The 19,045-nt window shown below is 60.0% G+C and overlaps 1 protein-coding gene across 2 annotated transcripts; it reads left to right on the top strand.

Annotated features, from left to right (window-relative positions):
* Window positions 1-244: 244 nt before the first annotated feature.
* On the top strand, window positions 245-18,941 carry TP53I11 (tumor protein p53 inducible protein 11). 2 transcript variants are annotated; one of them, XM_055423900.2, is made up of 8 exons: window positions 245-628; window positions 13,175-13,242; window positions 14,009-14,168; window positions 14,800-14,858; window positions 15,046-15,094; window positions 15,458-15,554; window positions 16,292-16,393; window positions 16,849-18,941. In XM_055423900.2, exons 3-8 carry the CDS (start codon window positions 14,040-14,042, stop codon window positions 16,980-16,982), a joined length of 570 nt encoding a protein of 189 aa, XP_055279875.1. In that variant the 5' UTR covers window positions 245-628; window positions 13,175-13,242; window positions 14,009-14,039; the 3' UTR covers window positions 16,983-18,941. The 2 variants fall into 2 exon arrangements, with proteins under 2 accessions (XP_055279875.1, XP_055279874.1); XM_055423899.2 differs by lacking the exon at window positions 245-628 and adding an exon at window positions 1,660-1,804.
* Window positions 18,942-19,045: the final 104 nt, after the last annotated feature.

Here is a 19,045-nt window from a genome sequence, read left to right as displayed (position 1 = left end):
TGGCCAGGCGCTTGGCTGGCAGCAGGGATGGTGACACTGTGGGCCACCGCACTGCCTCGGGATCAGAGCTGTCACCTTGCTAATTAGACAGCTAACTGCCAGCGAGCCTTCCTGTGAGACAGGCACTTCCTGTTTACTTCCGAGTAAAGGGCGTAGCATCTCCCCCCCAGTCCTAACTCCCAGGAGGGTGGTGCGAGTCTGCCTGGCACCCGCCCCAGCTCTGAGCACCTGATACAGTCAGTACCCAGTAAGTGTGAGTGGCCGCCATTTAAATCTCCACGGCAACCATAGTGGTTCCTACTTTTGGTTGCCCCATTTTGTACACTGAGAAACTCAAACCGCTAGAAGTTGGGTAACTCGTCTGGGGCCACACAGTTTCCAAAAGGCTGAGTCAGGATTTGGATCTCGGGCCGTCCGAGATCCCGAAACCTGATTAAGGAATGGGTGCAGAAAAAAAAAAATTCAGAGCTGGAGGCAAAATGCCCAGCTAGCTAGAAGCCTGGGGGAACCACTCACCTTTCTCTGCCCGCTTTGTTTATCTTGAGAAGAAGAGGGAGTTTGTCAGCAGCCTTGCCTTCCTCTTCCAGCCACCTCCTCCCCCATTGAGACCATCAGCCAAGATAAAGAGGTAGGTGTTTTTCTAGGGAGGAGGCTGGTGGGAGGTAGGGTAGGGAAACATTGCTGGTCACAAAAGGTTGAAATGAACCCAGAATTGGTGTGTGTTGGGGGAGCCGTTGCTGTAGGAATCTAGTTTTAGCCTGAAAGGTTCCCAGAAAGCCTCTGGGACCCCCAAACTCTATTCTCACCCCATCTTCCCCACCACAGGATGTGTGGACATAAAAGGACTCACTACAGTGCCCCGCCCTCCCCCCACGGTGCCAATGAGCCCCAGATAAGATCTTTGTCCCCTGCAGCAACCTGGCTGAGGTCGGATATTAGGCTGGAGGATGGAGATGTGTGACTGTGCGTGAGGTGCGGGGCGGGGGAGCGGGTTGGAGGGGTTGATGGTGTCAGGTTATTTGACAAAGTCACACCAAATAAGGGGCGACCAGAAGGATGAGCCTAGGCTGGAAGCCAGAAGGCTAAATGAAATCAAACATTAATGACTGCCGTCTATAAAATGGGATCCATCATCCCGGCCCCATAGGTGGTTCTGAGAATTACACGAGTTAATACTTGTAATTCCTGCAGCACGCGGTGCCGGGCACAGAGCGGGCGTTCAGCAAGACCTGAACCATTGCTGTAGGCTGTGTTCTTACACACTTCGGTATCTACCAGGCAGAGCAGAGTCCTTTCCCTTTTAGATACTGGCCTAGGCCCCAGGGGATACCCCAAGGATATTTAAGACAAGGTGGCTTGCCAGCCTATGGGGGCGTTGATACTCACACAAAAGAACTTGCCACGAAAGTCTGGGAGGCGCGGGCCCTCCGCTAGGATCCCCGGCCGCCTTCCCCCGGGGCGTGAGCGCGCCCCCCGCAGGCCGTCTCCGGGAACGCCTCCGCCGGGGAGCCCGGGGGGCCCGGTCCCCCCAACCTCTCTCTCCCGCCCGCCCCGGCGGCCACCCTCGGGGGCGAGGCAGCCCGGCGCGTGGGAGGGGACGGCGCGCCATTGGCTTGTGCGCGGAGCGGAGAGGAGGGACCAGCTCGGGCCGCCAGACTCGGGCAAAGCCCGGCCTCACAGGGCGCCGCGCGCAGTCCAGCCGGCCCTGCCCTGCCCTGCCCCGCGCGGGCGGCGCGATGTGAGGCGCCCGAGGGCCCGAGTCCCCCCGCTCCGCGCAGCGCCGGCTCCAGCAGGCGCTACGAACGTAAGTTCTGCTCCCCGCCGCCGCTTCGGAGCCTCGCACTTTCCCTTCCCGCCTCCGGCCGGCCGGGTGCCTGCGCAGCACAGCCCAGCGGGGCTCTAGCGCCCGCAGGGACCGCCGGGGCCGGTGAGGACCCGGTGCGCGCGAGCCGGGCGCGCCGGCAGCTGCTGCCGGGACCCCGGGGATCTCCGCCCCCACCCCATCCTCGGCTCCGCCGGGCGCCGTCCCGCAGCCCCTCCTGGTCCTCTGGTTCGCGCTCTCCGCTCGCTGCCCTGTCCTCTGACTCGGTTTCCCTCCCTCCTCCGTCTCCTCCCTCCTGGACTGTGGATTCCGCCCTCGGCCTCCCCGTCTCGGGCTCGGGCTCCCCGCTTCGGAGCGAGGGGGAAGCCGAGCGGAAAGCAGTTTCTCCCGCTCTGGGGTCTGACTCGGTCCCCGCGCTCGGTTCTCGGTCCCCTCCCCCTCTCCATCCCCGTCCCCGTCCCCATCCTCCTCCCTCCATTGTTCCCAGGTCCGGGGTGCGCGCGGCGCAAACTTGCGAGACCCTTTCCTCGCCCCCGCCGGGGCGAGGCTGGAGGTGGCGGAGTTCCCGCTGCCCACGAGTCTGGCCGGATCTTCTGGTTCGGGGGTCCGGGGCCGGGGAGCACCGCAGGCGCCCAACAGCCCAGAGCTACCGCCTGGAGCCCCCCGCCTCGCAGACTCGAGCCTCGGAAAGTGGGTGGGTGTCTGGAGCTGGGAGATAAAGGACCCATGGGAGCGGGGAGGAGCCAGAGCGGGAGACCCCAGCCTCCGGGGCTGGGGGCAGCAGAGGCGGGAGCCGCGCCGAATCCCCGGTCGTTGGGAGCGGGTTAGGGACGCACAGGTGGAAGCCGGCGCTCCCCACTCTCTCCCGAGCCGCGCGCTTGGCGGGTCGGGGGCAGTGCGGGGCCATTGTCCTGGCGCTCAGTGGCCGGTCACTGCCGACCCTGGGCCGTGAACTCGCACCCACCCTGGGGAGCCGGCGGAACGCCGCGCCCACCCGCTGGCTCCCCCAGCGCCGTGGGGATCCCGCTCGGCGTCCTGCCGCCCCGCCCTCCCCCGCCCGGTCCCGGGCTCCCGCCGCCTCCGCGAGGTCCCGGGGGAAAGCGGGTTTCTGCCCGGGAGCGAAGGGGGCGGGGGCGGGAGCCCGGTGGAGGGTGGAGGCCGAGAGCCCCGAGGCTTCTCCCGAGCCCAGAGCCCAGCGCCGACGCCCAAGGCGGCCTCACCGCCCCGCGGACGGCCCCGCACTTCCTGCTCGATTTCCTTCGGACAAACTTTTCCTGGTGGGGCCGTCCTGCGGGGAGGGCACCGGGGATGCCCACCCCCACTGAGCGGCCTCTTGGACCTCCAGCCTTGGTGGCCTGTGGGGAGGGGGCTGATACCTTCTCTTCCTCCAACCCGCAGATACCAGGGACTCTGTCGTCCCCTCCAGGCTGGTCCATGGCTCTGAGTTGCCCCCTGGAAGGAGGTGGTGAGAGGGTTGTTGGAGAGCCAGGAGGGGTCAAAGTCCATTTTTCAGCCTAGTTCCGTTTAGCCCAGGGGGAGCCAAGATTTTTCTTGTTGGGTTGTTAGTATAGTAAATAAGACCACGTACTCTCCAGGCCTCTGTTACCCCATCTGTAAAATGGGCCCTCTGGCCTCCAAGGTCCCCTCCAGGCCCCACTGTCTTGGGAACCGGCGGCCCTGACTCCTCCTTTTCTGTCCACTTGCTGTCGGCTTAATATATCCTTCTAAATTTGGAGTGGAGGGCTGAGGCCCATAGCCCTCCACCCATGTTTGGCTATCAGCACCTGCTGGATGCTCAGCTCAGGCCTCTTCTCTGCAGATCTGTCAATCCCACCCCCACCCCAGGGCCTCCAGCCCCACACTCAACTGCCTCCCCTCTGGCAGGATCTTATGGTACTCCCTCTGTCTACTGGAGGAAGGGCTTGCTGGTGCTTGTTGGTCCAGGGGTTAGCATGGGAGGGACAGTGGAGTTAGCAGTGACCTGTGATATTCACACAGCCCAGAACTGTTCTTTCCTTTCTTTCATTTACTGAACAAAACTGCTCGTGATGGCTAGGCCAACGTGCTTTTATGAACAAATGCCAGATATAGTTCTGGGCACTAAGAGACAGCTGTAAACAAAATTGAGAGATTCTTGCCCTTCTGGAGCCGACATGGAGTGGGGGAGGGACAAATAACTGATAAAGTCAATAAGCAAATTATTTGGTATATTGAGAGGTGGGGGGGGGAAAGTTGTGTGTTGGGGGGAGTGTTGAGGCCAAGGGTGGGGTCACCATTTCAAATAGGGTGGTCAGGGAGGTCTCCCTGAGGAGGTGACTTTTCAGCTGAAGTTTTGAGAGAGTGAGCTTCGGGGAGAGTTTCAGGGACTAAAGATCTGGCAGAGAACAGCCTGTGCAAAGGCCCTGAGGCTGGAATATGCCTGCTTTTTTTGAGGAACTGAAAGGAGCCAGCGGCTTCCCGGGTGGCTCGGCGGTAAAGAATCCACCCACCCGGCTTCCCGGGTGGCTCAGCGGTAAAGAATCCGCCCGCCAAGGCAGGAGACCTAAGAACTGTGGGTTTCCCTAAGTCAGAAAGATCCCCTGGAGGAGGAAGTGGCAACCCATTCTAGTATTCTTGCCTGGGAATCCCACGGATGGAGGAGTCTGGCGGGCTACCGTCCATGGGGTTGCAAAGAGTTAGACAGGACAGAGTGACTGAGCAGACACACCCCAGGAGCCAGCGCGGCTAGGGTAGAGCGCTAGAGTGGGGCAGGGATAGGAGATGAGGCAGGCTGAGAGAGGGTGAGCATTCCCGTTTCACAGATGGAGGAAGAGATGCTCAGAGATGACATACAGGTAACCCCAGGGCGAGCCACTCAGGAGTGGCAGCTGCAGGCTGGGGTGCCCAGTGTTTTAACTCCTAGCCCAGAATATTTTCCCTTCACCCTGCATCCCAACCATTTATTCACAACGGTGGTTGCGCCTCTCGCGGGGCCAGGCCTGGCCGAATGCTGGGGACGTGGAGGGGAGCCACCAGGCTCAGTCCTGGCCCTCCCCGGAGGCTCCCTCCCCGCCTGTGGTCAGTACACTCAGGCTGTCATCCTCCTCCTGAGCCAGAGTGACCCTGGTTCTCTCTTCCCGCTTCCTTGCTGTGGCCCCTCCCCTGTAAGCATCCCCACTCCGTGTCCACGTGTGGCCGCTACAGGGAGACCTGTTCTGAAGCTGATATGGCCAGGGGAGAAACAGAGCAGAGAAGCTGAATTTCCTTGTCTGAAAATAATTTTTGAGTGTTCACCAGAGATCACTACTGTTTCAGGTGTTTTTGTGGCTCTTCTCATCGGTCGGAGGTGCGTGTCATTATTACAGAGGAGGAAACTGAGGCCCAAGGCCATGAAACTCGCGAGTGATGGAGCCAGGATGTCAGCACAGGTCTTTTGAATCATGCCAGAGCCCCACATCCTGGGGAAGGTTGTTAGTTCTGGTCTGTGGTTCTGGCCCATCCAGGCCCCAGGAGAAGTACCGGGACCTTTCTGCTTGCTTCTCCCAACCCACCCAAAGGGCAAATAGCTTCTTGCTTAGGAAAAAGTTGCTCAAAATAGTGGAGCATCTCTTCAGGGAAACTCCCTTTCTCCTCCCCTCCACGTTTCTGAGCATCTTCAGGGGCGGGAGAGGTGGGAGGAGTTGGAGGGGTGAGGGATATGTCCACTGCCTTCTCATAAGAGCTCGTGAGATCTGGAAGCCAGGCTGTCCTGAACTGTGGCCCCACAGGGTCTGGAAGCACCAGCTGCCTTTGAGGGCCCTGGTGTGGTCACTGGGCCAAGGGGGAGGCTGGCCCATTCCTGGGTTGAAAAGGACAGGAATTCTCCGTGTGTTCTGCCCTTTATGACAGTAGGGACAGGGATGCCCCTTGCAGTGGCTCCTGAGTGGTGGTGGATGGCCATCAGAGGGCTGCCCCCCCACCACTGTGACCCCCGCCCCCCATGTCCCCTCCTTCTTGCTGCTTGCCTGCCCTGCCCTCTCACCCTCTCCAACACAGCAGGGGATGTTTATTTTATTTCTGTCCCTAAGGCCTTAGAGATGTTTGTGATGAAAATGTGGGCTTTCCTCTGTCCTGGAAATTCTGCAGCTTCAAAAGAAAGAGAAATAGTAGAAAGGCAGCGAGAATGTGTGTTTCCAGAGCCAATGAGCGAGCTGCTGCTGGGACTTGGGGGCGGGGCAGCCTGTGTTGGGTTCTTTGCTGGACCTGGAGTGTGGCTGGTGAGTGACAGGGTTTGGAAACCAAATCAGGAACATCCCAGCCAGGAGGGGCCCTGGAGACCACGCTTTCATTTCTTAGATGGAGGAAACTGAGTCCCAAGGCGGGGCCCCGGCTTACCCTCTCCCACAGGGGCAGAGTCTGTTGTTGGTCTCAGGTGTCCTGTCTCCCAGCCCAGTGACTCAGGACTCAGCCTTCCAGCTTCTGTCAAACCCTCTGCTGCCAGCTCCTGTGTTCCTGGAGGTTCTTGGAAACGGGGCGTGGAATCCCTTTCTTGACTACCGAGCCTTGTCATGGGGGCAGGTTTATGTCCCTATGGGATTCAAATCGTGTTCTTTCCTCTCCTCGGCTGGTTCTACTCTGTCATCCTTGCCCTTGACACATCCTGAGCCCGGGTGGTGAAGCTGGTACCCGAGAGAGGTGGATGAGGCGGCCCCGCCCTCCCCTGACTCACCGGCTACTTGTGAGACAAGGCGGGCTGGCCTTTAGAGTAATTGCGCTCTGCTCTCGAGGGACACGCTGCAAGGAAGTCCTGCTGCATGGTACACTTGCCTCGGCTTCTGCCCTTAGCCTGTGTGCGCTGAGAAAACCCCCCACCCTGGCACAAACCTGCACCCCAGAGGCCACCGTGATCGTGGCTGTGATGCCGCTGTGTGACCCTGCTTATAGCCCAGTAAGTCAGGCGTTGCCACCCTGTTTACAGTGGAGGGACGGAGGCTCCAGGAAGTCAGTCTGCCCAAAGGCACAGGACTCATGGGGCAGCGCCCAGAGACTTGGACCCTTGAGACTGGAGCCTCACTCTGCCTGAGGGCCTAAGTGGAGGGTTCAGGGCTGCCCGAGGGGCTGATGGGCTGCCCTAGGGAAGGACTGAAAGAAGGATGACGCCGGCTCTGGACCTCCTAGCCCCCACGGTGCCCTTGCTGGGGCTCTCCCTGCCTCCATTCCCTCTGCCCGGGGCCTGGAGACTCCGGCCCTCACTTCCCCCACTCCTCCGCTGCATGTTCCAGTCCCCATTTCCAGCTATTTTGTACCAACGTGATAACAGAACAATGGGTCTCCCTGAAGCCCTCCCCAGGTCCTGCCGGAGTCACAGGGCCTTCATCCAAGGGAGGCTGGACCCCAGGGCGGGGTTCAGATGCTGGCAACCCGCCAGGGGCTTTCAAGGGGAGACGTGATGGGGAAGAAAGCTTAGAGCTCAGTTCTTGTTGGATGTCATATTCACCACACCACACCCCCAGCCCACACATGGGCACGTGCACACACACACACACACACACACACACAGACACACACGAGCTCCTCTCTGAACATCCATTAGTCTCCGTTAACTTGGTTGGAATTTCAGCGTTGTCACTTAGCCCGGTTACACGTGTGCGTAAGCCACTCGGGCCTTAGTCTCCGTTTCTGATACAGTGGTTCTCTTCGGGCTCTGGGGGTGAGCGCGGAGTTCCTGGTCTGGAAGTGCTTGTCCACTGCCTCCTTTCCTGCGGTGGATGGTCCGGGGGCGTTTCTCCTTACAGGTGCCCTGGCCCTCCAGCAGAGGGTCATGTTTGCAAAGTAAGCAGCTGTTGGCTCTGCCACTCAGCAGCAATGACTCCCCCCTGAATCACCGGAGGCTTGGCAGCTGGTGGGTGCTTTGGGCCCCTTCCCCTGCCAGTTAGGTTCCTAAGCCAGCCCTCGTGGGGGCACAGTCTCCACAAAGGGGACTGCTCTGCAGTCCATCTGTTTCTATGGAAACCAGGCTTCCCAGGAAGGCTCTGGGGGGGCGGGAGTTGGGAAAGGTCCTTCAAGATTGGCACAGGAGTGATGCCCCAGCCCCACGGATCTGCTGTGGGGGCAGGCCTGGACAGCTGCCCCATTGGTGTCGTTAATTGCTGTCCTTTGGGGAGCAAGAGGCCAGGCCCCTCCAATGCCTTTTCTACCCTGTGAGCTAAGAATTAGTCCTGTGGTTTCACAAATGAGGCGGCTTGGAGAGGTTAGGTAACTGTCCTGATGTCACAGAACAATTGGGAGAAAGGGTTGGGGGTTTGAACCCAAGTTTGCCCAGTCATTAAGTATACAGCCGCCCTCCCATCCTCCCCTGATCCTTGAAACACCCCCCACAACACTCCCCTGCCCAGCACTCCCCATAACCACCCCCCACCCCCGCCCTGTGAGCCCTTCTCTCTTTGCAGTCTCTGTCCCATTACTGCCCCTTCCGTCTTTCAGGGAGGTCTTTGCAGGTGTTCTTTTCTGGCCTCAGATAAGGAAGGGGGAAGGGCCTACAGGGGGTCCGATCTTGCCCAGCAGGGGGCCTCAAAACCCTTCCCCTCAACTTTTGTCACAAATTTTTGTTGAGCTTCTCCCACGCCCTGAGCTGTCCAGGTGCGGTGAGCAAAACCGTCCGTAAGCCCTGCCCTGTGGCACTCCCCATCTGCGGCTTTCTGGGGGGGGGTCCTCATCCCATGCTCTCATCCAATCTCCACCCATTTTCTGGGCACCCCAGATGCCAGGGAAAACCCCAGCCCCTCTCGGGGAGTCTTCAGTACCCCTGACCTGCTTGCCCAAGGCCGCCTGGCCGGAGGAGGTGCCAGATTGAAACACAGCTCTGCCTGACCAGCGTCCCTTCTCTGCCCTTCCTGTGTCACCAGTTCACGCATGGCCTGGGGCAGCGGCTGCCCACCCTGGGCCTCAGCTATCTGCCTTGTCCTGCCAGTGTTTGGAGCAGAGCCTCCCCTCGGGCCCTGCCAGCTCAGAGAGTGATCCTGAGTCTTCTGGGTGGAGTGGGGGAGGCCTGCTTGCCTTGGCCCCACTGTCTGATATTTGTCTGTGCCGTTGAGTATCTCTGTGTCTGGGGGCCTGCGGGACGGTTCTCAGGTGGGGAGATTACCAGCTCTACCTTCAGATCGCTGGGTCCTGGGGAGGCCAACTGGCCCTGAAACGCTGAGAAGGATGAGCCGAAGTGGCCTGTGGCCGCCACTGAGAGTTCAGAGCAGGGAGGGCACTGTGCCTTGGGCAGGCACCCTGGAGGAGGGCCGCTGCAAAGCCCTTGAGGAGCCATGGGCCTCGGGGTGGGAGGAGCAGAGGGCAGTGGTTCAGAAAGGGGAAGAACTGTTCAAAGGCCCGTGATTTGCTGGTTTATTGGGAATTGAGGTCAGAGAAGCTGGCTGGGGGCAGCATGCAAAAGGTCATGAACGCTGGGTCTGGGGGCTGCAAGCCGAATTTCCCCTTCTCTTCGCCTGGCCGGTAGAGAGGCAGCACTCCTCCCGCCCCTCCCTCACTTGCCTTCGGCAGCCTGGCACCAACCTGGCACCCCCTGGGGGAGCCCTAGGGGCCCTCCAGGAGGCAGTGGGGCCTGGGAACGGAAGCGTGACAGCTGTGACAGGCAGGCTTTTTCCACTTGCACGGCTGGGTGAGGAAGGGGCAGGCGAGGGAGCTTGGCCTGGCCTGGCCCTGGGCAGGGCGGAAGGGCGCTTTGCTGTTGGCAGCTGCCCGTGCACACACCCTCCCCAACCCCCCGCACTTCTGCAGAGTGCCCCTTCTCAGCAGAGGGGCAGAAACTGGGGGGGGGGGGCTGCAGCGCCTTACGGAAGCAGGGTTCGAACCCAGTCTGGCTGTCCAAAGCCAGTGTCCCGCTGGGGTGCAGCGAGGGAGCGGGGGACACTCCCTCCATCCTCTCTGAGGTTAAATTGGGGCCACTCCTAAAAGAGTCACCTGGAGAGGTCTTGAAAGGGAGGACAGTTCACGGGCAGATGGGAGTGTGTGGGGTTGTCTCGGGGTTGGGTGCTTAGGGGTTGGTGAGAGCTGCCCACCTGCCCTCCCCAGGTGGGTGGGGCCCTGTCCTGGGGTGAAGGAGCCCCGGGACTCAGTGCTCAGAGCAGTTAGTTTCATAAGGCTGGCTGGCTGCTGGGGACCCTGCTCCCTGGAGATAAAGTTCAGGATCGCACTTTCCCTGGGAGGTTGCAGGGCCCATTGTCGGTGGTGAGCTCACTGCCAGGGCTGGGCCCTGGGCTCCAGAGTTGGCGACAGTGGGTCCCCCAGGCCCAGGTTCCTGACGGAGTGTCTGTGGATAAGGCTTACCCCACCTCAGTGATGCTGAAAGTTCGATGGTGCCCAGGACGCTGTGACTCCCCGTCTGTACCAGCCCTGGGCCTGTGGTGCCAAGGGGAGCACTGTGCTGTGTTGGTGGGGAGGGCACAGGGGGCAGAGGAAGGCAGCCGACCCTCCGAGTAGGGATCGCTGACCCGGCCCAGAGCATCAGCCTTAGGCGATGGGATTGAGATCTTGGGGCTTCGTCCAGTGGGTGGAGACATTAGGAAATGCTAGTTAGGCCATTCTCCTGATCCTCCCTGGTCTCCTTCTGAGCCCCTGCCGCATGGGGGGCATGGGGAGGAGGGCGTGTCTGTGTCTCAGTGCCCATCTCAGCCGAGCGCTTGGCGTCAGCCTGGCACTTCCCCATGTTCTCTCCCTGTGTTTTCTCACAGCATCCCGGTGAGGGAAGACCCTTGGCTTTCCCAGCTGCAGATGGGGCCACCGAGGCCCAGAGAGGTTAAGTGACTTGCCCACAGGCACACAGCTAAGAAGTGGTAGACCTGGTCTTTGAACTCGGGAGAGTACGGCTTCAGCAGCTAAGCTCTTCCGGCTTTAGCTGTTACCTGGCCCTTTGAGCTTCCCTGGTGGTTCAGATGGTAAAGCGTCTGCCTCCAATGTGGGAGACCCGGGTTCGATCCCTGGGTTGGGAAGAACTCCTGGAGAAGGAAACGGCAACCCACTCCAGTATTCTTGCCTGGAGAATCCCACGGACAGAGGAGCTTGGTAGGCTACAGTCCATGGGGTCGCAAAGAGTCGGACACGACTGAGTGAATTCACTTCACTTCACTTCTTCTTGGCCCTTTATAAACTACTTTCTGGCCATTATTTTGTGTCTCCATTTGACCAGCCCTAGGGAAAATGTAAGGATTATTGTTTCCATTTCACAGATGAAAACACTGGGGCTCAGAGAAGCAATTTGCTCTGATTGGTGCCTGACAGGTCAGCATCCCAACCCCCACCCAGGCTGTAAGCTGCTGAAGGGCAGGGGCTGGGTGCCACCACCCAGTGCCTGGCTCACAGCTAATCCTCACTAAATGTACTTCTTTCATTTAAACATGCAGGTGCTGTGCTGTGTGCTAGGACTGAGCTTCCCTTTTTGCCCCTGGATCTCTAGGAGCTGAGAATTACAGCCACATTTCACAGATGGGAAAAACGGAGGCTCAGAGCTATGTGACTTGTCCACACAGCTAGTAACGGGCACAGCAGTGAGTCAGGCAGCCTGGCTGGTCTGGGTGAGAAGGGTTAAAATGCCAGGGAGACCTATATGAAGGGCCAAAGTCAAGTTTGAGAATAGCTGATGCTGGAGAGAACGTGGAGGAATAGGAACACGTGCATTGTGGGGAAACGTAAACGGTTCGCTGCTTTGGAACGCAGTCTGGGACTTTCTTCTAGAGTTGAGTGTAGATTTACTGTATGTTGTAATTCAATATAATTCCACACCCAAGCATTTACCTTAGAGAAATGAAAACTCCTGGTCACCCCCAAACTTGCACACGAATGTTTATGGCAGCTCTATTCTTAACGGTCAAACTCTGGAACAACTCGGCAACCCACTCCAGTGTTCTTGCCTGGAGAATCCCAGGGATGGGGGAGCCTGGTGGGCTTCCGTCTATGGGGTCACACAGAGTTGGACACGACTGAAGTGACTTAGCAGCAGCAGCAGCCTAAGAGAAAGGGACCGTCCATCCACACAGCGTGGTTGGGTCTCAAAGGCACGACGCTGAATGAAAGGAGGAAGCGGGTCTCTGCGTTTATATATGGCATGATTCCGTATATGTAACACACGTGCACGAACAAAACTATAGCGACAGATGCCAGATAACAGATCGGTGGCTGCCAGGGGTTAGGGGCGAGGGGAATGTCTGAGTGGTGAGGGTCCTGATGTGGAGGCGGTGGTTGCCTGTCCTTGTGTTACGATTCTTAGCACTGCAGACCACAGAGAAGGTCCATTTTGCTGCATGCAAATAAGCAAAAGACCAAAGGGGAGGCTGGAAGCGGAAGGGTGGCTGCCAGGTGCTTCCTTGGTGGAGGGCCGGGTGGGGGACAACTCTGGGCTGTTCCTTGCCGTGGCAGCCTCCAGCGGTCCATCTGGCATTGGGAGGGACGCAGGTCTAATTATACCTTCTACCTGGATTCACAAGAAGGTGGTGGAAAGTGACTGGGCTGTGACAGTGCCTGGGCCGCCTCCCCCTGCCGTCCCGCCCCGAGGAGCCCAGTTACACCCTGGCTGCCCCAGGCTGGGGTTGGCAGCCACTCCTCTCTGACCAGCAGTGGCCATTGGGCTGTCTTCCGGTCACCGCCAGCTGCTGCCTCCCACTCCCTGAGCCTGTTTATACACGGGAGGGAAGAGTGTAGCTGCCCTCTTCTTAGAGATGAGGCGCTAGGCTGCGGGGCTTACGAGGGCCGCTGGGTCTGGACACCACTCCCAAAAGACCTCCAGTAATCACCACTATCTCCAAACTCGGGGCTCCACGCCCGTTCATCCGGTCTAAAGCCACATTATCTGAATGTCTTGCCGTTTGATGTTTGTTTGCTGGGCGCTTTATTTTATTCTGAGACACTGAGGGGCTGGAGGACTAGAGGTGACCTGGGGACACGTCTGTGCCCTCCCTCTGGAAGCCCTGTCTGCGGCTGGGAGGCTGAGATGTCGGCTGGGGCCACACAACAGGAAGACCTGCGTTTGAGGCCTGGTCAGGGGCGTCCGGCAAGCCCACCTCAGGGCCCTGGCTGAGGCGCAGGCACCTTCTGAGCTTTGTCGGTTATCGGGGGGTGGTTCTCTTGCCCTGCGGGAGTTACTGTGGGTGGAAATGAGGTGCAGGAATGCAGGAGGCACCCAGCATGGGTGGGGCACCTGGTCGGCTGGGGGTTGCTACAATTTTTTTAACCCAGTGTCTGTTGAACTTCATTGAACTTTGCTTCCTCATCTGTAGAATGGGTATGAGTGGTACCCATCCAGCAGGATGGCTGTGGTCACAAGAGGCCCTCTTGGGGCCAGCTTCTGGACACCTTGACCTCACTGTGGCTTACACTGTTGTCTCCTTCACACAGATTTTGTGCTGACTGAAGGTGAGGACGGCCACTCAACTCACCTCAGTGTCCCCATCGCCTGTCACACAGTAGGTGCCCAAGATCCGGCCGGAGGTGGAGCTGGGGGGGAGACTGGAGACTGGGGGCCTTCAAGGCTTATGGGCGGTGGGTGGGGGAGAGCAGGGAGAGGTAAAGCCAGATTGCTACCCCAGAGCCTGGCCAGCTCTGCTGGCCGTCCTGCCTCTGGCTCCACTGGGTCCTGGGGTCCCCCCTCCCCTTCTTCCCAGGGCTGGCAGGCTGAGTGGAGGTTGTCTGGGAGTGTGGGTGGTGGGCGGGAGGGCTTTCTGGGCAGTAGGAATTGTCTGGGAAAAAGTTCAGTGGGGGCCTGGAGCCCAGCACTCAGGACCCCTACCCAGGCTTGGACAGACCCTTCCCTTTTCTGGCCAGGCTGACCCAGGACCCGGTTACCTGTCTGCCTCCAAGAATCTTTGGGTCTGGTCTCCATCCAGGCCTGAATGCCTAGTCCTAGGCCTACACTTCCCCTAGGACGGTCTGTAAGGCTTTCTCCAGTCTGGTCACTGGGAGCTGGAAGGTCTTAAGACCATCTGCTCTAACCCATTTTACAGATGAGGAAGTTGAGGCCAGGGCAGCGCGGTGACCTGCCCCTTTCATCCCACAGCTGGGTGGTTAGGGAGCCCATTACTAAGCCTGGGCACTCAGAGTCCTCCTCTGGTGTCCACCTGCTGCCCCAGGCTGACGGGGAGGCCTCCCTTTGGCCCCAGGCTGGGGTCTGGCCACCTTCTGAGATCTGGATGCTGGTCAGCGTTGGTGGCTGAGACCGGTGTCTCTCCCCAGCTCTGCTGCAGAGGCCGGGCTCCAGGACAAGATGGCAGCCAAGCAGCCCCCACCTCTCATGAAGAAGCACAGCCAGACAGACCTCGTGAGCCGCCTGAAGACCCGCAAGATCCTCGGCGTGGGCGGGGAGGATGACGATGGGGAGGTCCACCGCTCCAAGGTGGGCCGGGGTCGGAGGAGGGGCCTTGAGCCAGCCACGCACAGGGGTCAGCCTCTGAGCACCAATTTGAGAAGGCAGGTCTGGCCCGCTGGGGAGAAGAGTAGCTGAGACCCATGTAGCTTCAGGGGGCCCCCAGATTCAGCTCATATTTTCTAGAAATGTAATGGATATGTCGGAGGAATAGCAGCAATAATGAAAACGGATAGTTAGAATTAGTTGAGTGTGGATTATTTGCTTGTTATGGCCAGCCGCTCTATAAGCATTATTTAATCTTCCCATTAGCCCTGGGAAATGTAGGTTCAGTTATTAACCCATTTTATGGATGAGGAAAACTGAGGCTCAGAGAGATTAAAGACTTGCCCAGGACCACACCAATAAATGGTAGAGCCAGGCTTCAAGTCCACAGCTGGCAGATGCCTGAGCTCACATTTCTCAGCCCCCATGTTTTCAGCTTCCCCTGGGCACTGGTATCAAGAGGAGGCAGAGAGTGGCCTCAGCATGACCCTCCCAGCCTAGGTGACTCTGGCTAAGCAGAAGCACCCAGGTGGGTCCCTGGGCGTCTAGCAGGCTCTGGGAGGTAGGGAGTGAGCTGGGTAGACAGCGCTGCCTTCTGACCCCTCTCTGTCCACAGATCAGCCAGGTCTTAGGCAATGAGCTCAAGTTTGCCGTTCGGGAGCCTTTGGGGCTCAGGTGAGCATTGGCTTGTGAGTGTTGGTGGGGGCAAGGCTGTGGGGAGGGGCCCTGTGTAGTCTTGTGCTTGGTTCCCTCCTCTAGACCAGCTCTCCCTCCATCTTGGCTGGAGAAGGGAGGGCCCGGGGTGGGGCCTAGGGTGGCAGCGAGGGGTCTGCCTCTGACCTTCCTCTCCGCGTCTCCCCAGGGTCTGGCAGTTCGTCTCTGCTGTGCTTTTCTCCGGCATTGCCATCATGGTGAGTCTCTGCGCCAGCCCTGGGACCCGGCACCCTCTGCTGCCCTGGGACCCTCTGCTGCCTTTCCCCACAGGGCCATCGGGCCATTGTACTGACGCCTCTGCTGTTCAGGCTCTCTGGCCGCCTCCCTGACCTGTTCGGACACTCATCCTCGCCTGTGCCCTGCCCTGGAGCATCCAAGATCCCCTGGTCCACGGTCCCGACTCTTTGTCCTTGGAACCTGAGATCTTCTCTGCTGCCATGGATGGGGTGGGGCAGTCAGGGTCCTGAGCCTGGACTGCTGCTGGGGGAAGGAAGGAGATGACCAAGGGGAAGGTTCCACAGGGAGCCCCTCACCCCAAGCCTCCCACCCACTGTCCGCAGGCCCTTGCCTTTCCTGATCAGCTCTATGATGCGGTCTTCGACGGAGTGCAGGTGACCAGCAAGACCCCCATCCGCCTCTATGGCGGTGCCCTCCTGAGTGAGTATCGCTGGGCGGATGCCGGGAAGGTGATGAGCAATTGGGGGGCCCATGGAGGGCGAGGGAAACCTGAGGGGCCTTTCTTTGTGCTGGGGCTCCGCTTCCTCTTCAACTGCCGAGTCTATCTCTGCTGGGTGTGTGCTACCATCTTGCGGCCACGGGTGGAACATCGCCCGTGGTTCGGGGCTGTTCTTAACCATCATCTGAGGCAAAGCACTTACTGAGCACTTGCTGTGTGTAGTGCTCCACCAAGGCACTGGGATAGAGAGATGAAGGAAGCCCAGGCTCCACCCTCCAGAGTCTCACAGCCTAGAAGAGGAGGCGAAATCAACACAGCATCTGTAAAACCCTCACTGCTTCTGTTTTTTCTCGAGCCTGAGTTACACGCAAGCAGTGCCTGTTAGGAAACTGAATGACAGCATTTAAAACCCAGCAACTGTGGTGTCCCTCCTCTTTGCCAAAACTTTCTATGGCTCCCTATTCAGTTCAGTTCAGTTCAGTTCAGTTGCTCAGTCGTGTCCGGCTCCCTATTACCTGCAGACTAAAGTCCCAATCTGACAGTCAGGGTTATCTGTGGGGTGCAATCCAGCCTCCCTTTCACAACTCCCTGCCTGTGAGTGGGGGCCTGGGGTCCTGGTTACTTTGCCGAAGGGAAGAGGAGCGGACCCCTTGCCCCCGTCCCAGGAGGGGGGGTCAGGCGGCCCCACGCCCAGGCCCCTCCTTGTCCCTCATCCCAGGCATCTCCCTGATCATGTGGAATGCTCTCTACACGGCTGAGAAGGTCATCATCCGATGGACTCTGCTCACTGAAGCCTGCTACTTCTCGGTCCAGTTCTTGGGTGAGTCCTGAGCTAGACAGTTTAGAGGGGAGGGTGGGTAGCTGATGGGGTGCCAGCAGCTTGGTCTCTGACCTCCCAGCTCTTGCCACTTGATTTCAGGGAAGTGATGAAAACCTGTGTGTGGGGAGGGACTTGTGTGGCCGCATTTACCTGTGCCCACACGGCCGACGTGTGCCTGTACCCTCCTGAGTGCACGTCCCTGCACCCACCACCCTCTGCTCCCTTGTGTCCCCAGCACAGGGAGGGAACAACACGCCTAACTGTGCCCACATGCTCACCCCCGTCCCTGCCACGTAGGGGACTCAACAGATGTGGGGGGTGGCTGGCTGGACGCCCCAGCTCAGGGCTGGACGGGGGCTGGTTAGCCAGGCAGCTGCCCCAGGGCCCCTGGCAGCCCGTGCTGGGGGGTGAGGGACAGCGCTCCTGACCCCGTCCCTCCCGCCTCTCTCCCACAGTGGTCACCGCCACGCTAGCCGAGACGGGCCTTGTGTCTCAGGGGATCCTGCTGCTGCTGGCCAGCCGCCTCCTTTTTGTCGCCATCAGCATTTACTACTATTACCAAGTCGGCCGAAAACCCAAGAAGGTGTAGCCACCCGTCGGGCCAGGGGCCCCTCTGGGGCAGGGAGGCCCTGGGACCGCCCTCGGGTCCCCTTTGGTTCTGGAAGGCGGGAAGCACCCTGCCCCAGGCAGGCAGGGCGGGCCTTCCCCTTCCTTCCCGGATGCTGTGATCTCTCGGGCCCTCAGGGCTGGGGAGGGAACGGGGCCCCTCTACCCTGTCCTGCCCCCCGCACGGTGACGCCTCCTTCTCGTGGATCTCCCGGCCTCTGGATCCTCCTGGACAGAAGCTCACGGGAAAGCTTGAGTCATGGGCCTCCAGCCGGGCCAGGCCCCTTCTTCCCCTATCACGAGACCCTTCTTTCTTGAGAGGCTGTGGACCACCTCCCTGTCCGTCCCCTGCACCCCCCGGCCAACGATGCCCAAGCAGCCAGACTTGGCTCCCTCCCCTGCCTGGAAAACCCGAGACCTCGACCCTGGGCCCCTTCCCTTCCATGCAGGCCCTCTCCGCACACAGGGAGAGGGCCTGTGCCCCCTAAACACCCAGCACAGCTGTGGGCTGGCAGGGAGCCATGGGGGGCCGCCTTTGAGCCGGCACGTCCCTTTCTGCCTCCCGGGGGCAGCGGGGCCCTGTGCTCAGCCTCGGCCTCACTCTTGGCTTCTCCACCTCGGCCTCAGCTCGTGGAGGCCCCTTCCCCGCCCCCACCCCGAGGCCGGCCCTGGCAGAGGGACGCCCGGGTGACCCCAGATGAAGGCTGCTGCTCAGTGATGGGCTGGGGATCAGGCAGAGAGGAAAGCCTTTCCTCCTCATGGGGGCGTGTCCTCCGGGGCCTGCTGACAGCTGACTCGGCCCCTCATCCACCTTCGCCCCTTCCCCGGGTGCTGCCCTGGCCGTCTATCCTGGGTTTACCCAGCTGTGGGTGTGACTGGGTATCCTTCAAAGCTCAGCAGGGCAGAGAAACAGGAACAGTTCAGCAGGCCGCCTCCACTCACACTCGTCTCCCCCAGTGCCCTGAGGGGCTGAGACCCTTGCAGGCCCAGCACCCTTGTGCCCACCCCCCACCGCGAGTCCCTCACCTGATGCCCTCCTTCGCTCCATCACATGGGGATTGGCGGCCCCCGTGTCCTGGGAACAGGTGTGCAGGGAAGCAGGCCGGGCCCCAGACTTGCCTCCTGTCTCAGCAGCGTGTTGAAGGGGCGGCCTGGTTGGTCCTGAGGTGTAGCCCAGCTCCGGCCGCTGCCACGTGGGGGCCCCCACCCTGCCCCTGGGCCTCACTGCCCCCACCCATGCCCACGGCTGTCCCTGCGGCCACAGCTGTCCCAGTGGCCACAAACCCGGCCGCATGGCCTTTGCCCTGTGGTGCCACCGCTGTTAACGGAGGCCCGCCCGGCAGGTCGGGAGCCCAAGGCTGCTGACTGCGGCTGAGGGCAGGGGAAACGGGACCCTGAGGACGGGCCATTCCTGTGGGGCCTCCGTCTCTTGGGCTGAGGTTCTAGTCTCTCTGTAGAATCCTGTCCAGCCCCCCGCACCCCTCCACCGAGTCCCAGGCAGGCCCGGAGCCAGTGCAGCCTTTGGGAGGTGGTGTTGGTGGCTGGCGGGCTGTGCCCCTGGGCCCTGCTGTGTCGAAGCTGACCCATGCTTTTTGAGGCCTGGCTAATGCGCCAGCAAGTGATGGACGGTTTGTTCCTAAGAACCAACCACTGAGCAGGGGAGGGAGGCTGGCAGGGAAGGGGGAAGCAGGGTGGGTGGCACGGCCTTGGCTCCCAAGAGGGTGCCTCTGATGAGGGCCCGCAGGGACGGCGCTGTCCCTCCTAAAGGTTCGAGAAGATCCAGGATGCCCCTACCCGGTTCACTCCCCCAAGCTCCTGCCCCGGCCCCAGCCTCCTCCACCCCCACCCCAATCAAGACCACTGTTCCTCACGATCACTATTTATTCTTCGTTCCTTTTTCTTTTTGTAAGAAACAGTCACAAAACCCAGTGCAAAACCATCAGTGTGGGCGTCCTGTTTTATATTACAAAAACTCCTCTTGATAGATAATATAAAAAAGGGAGGCTCACGGGGGATAAACATGATAAATTAGCTCTGCAACCTATG

Source organism: Moschus berezovskii, chromosome 14 (genome assembly GCF_049115385.1).
Source record: "Moschus berezovskii isolate FMDL1 chromosome 14, NW_MosBer_1.0, whole genome shotgun sequence".
Taxonomy (NCBI): Eukaryota; Metazoa; Chordata; class Mammalia; order Artiodactyla; family Moschidae; genus Moschus; species Moschus berezovskii.
This window is presented reverse-complemented; position numbering and strand designations above follow the sequence as displayed.

Bases quoted from the DNA above. Each gene is read 5' to 3' on its own strand.
- TP53I11 (XM_055423900.2), top strand. From the start codon at position 14,040: ATGGCAGCCAAGCAGCCCCCACCTCTCATGAAGAAGCACAGCCAGACA. The intron at 14,169-14,799 runs GTGGGCCGGGGT...CTCTGTCCACAG, and splicing joins GGGAGGTCCACCGCTCCAAG to ATCAGCCAGGTCTTAGGCAA. The intron at 15,555-16,291 runs GTGAGTATCGCT...CCCTCATCCCAG, and splicing joins CTATGGCGGTGCCCTCCTGA to GCATCTCCCTGATCATGTGG.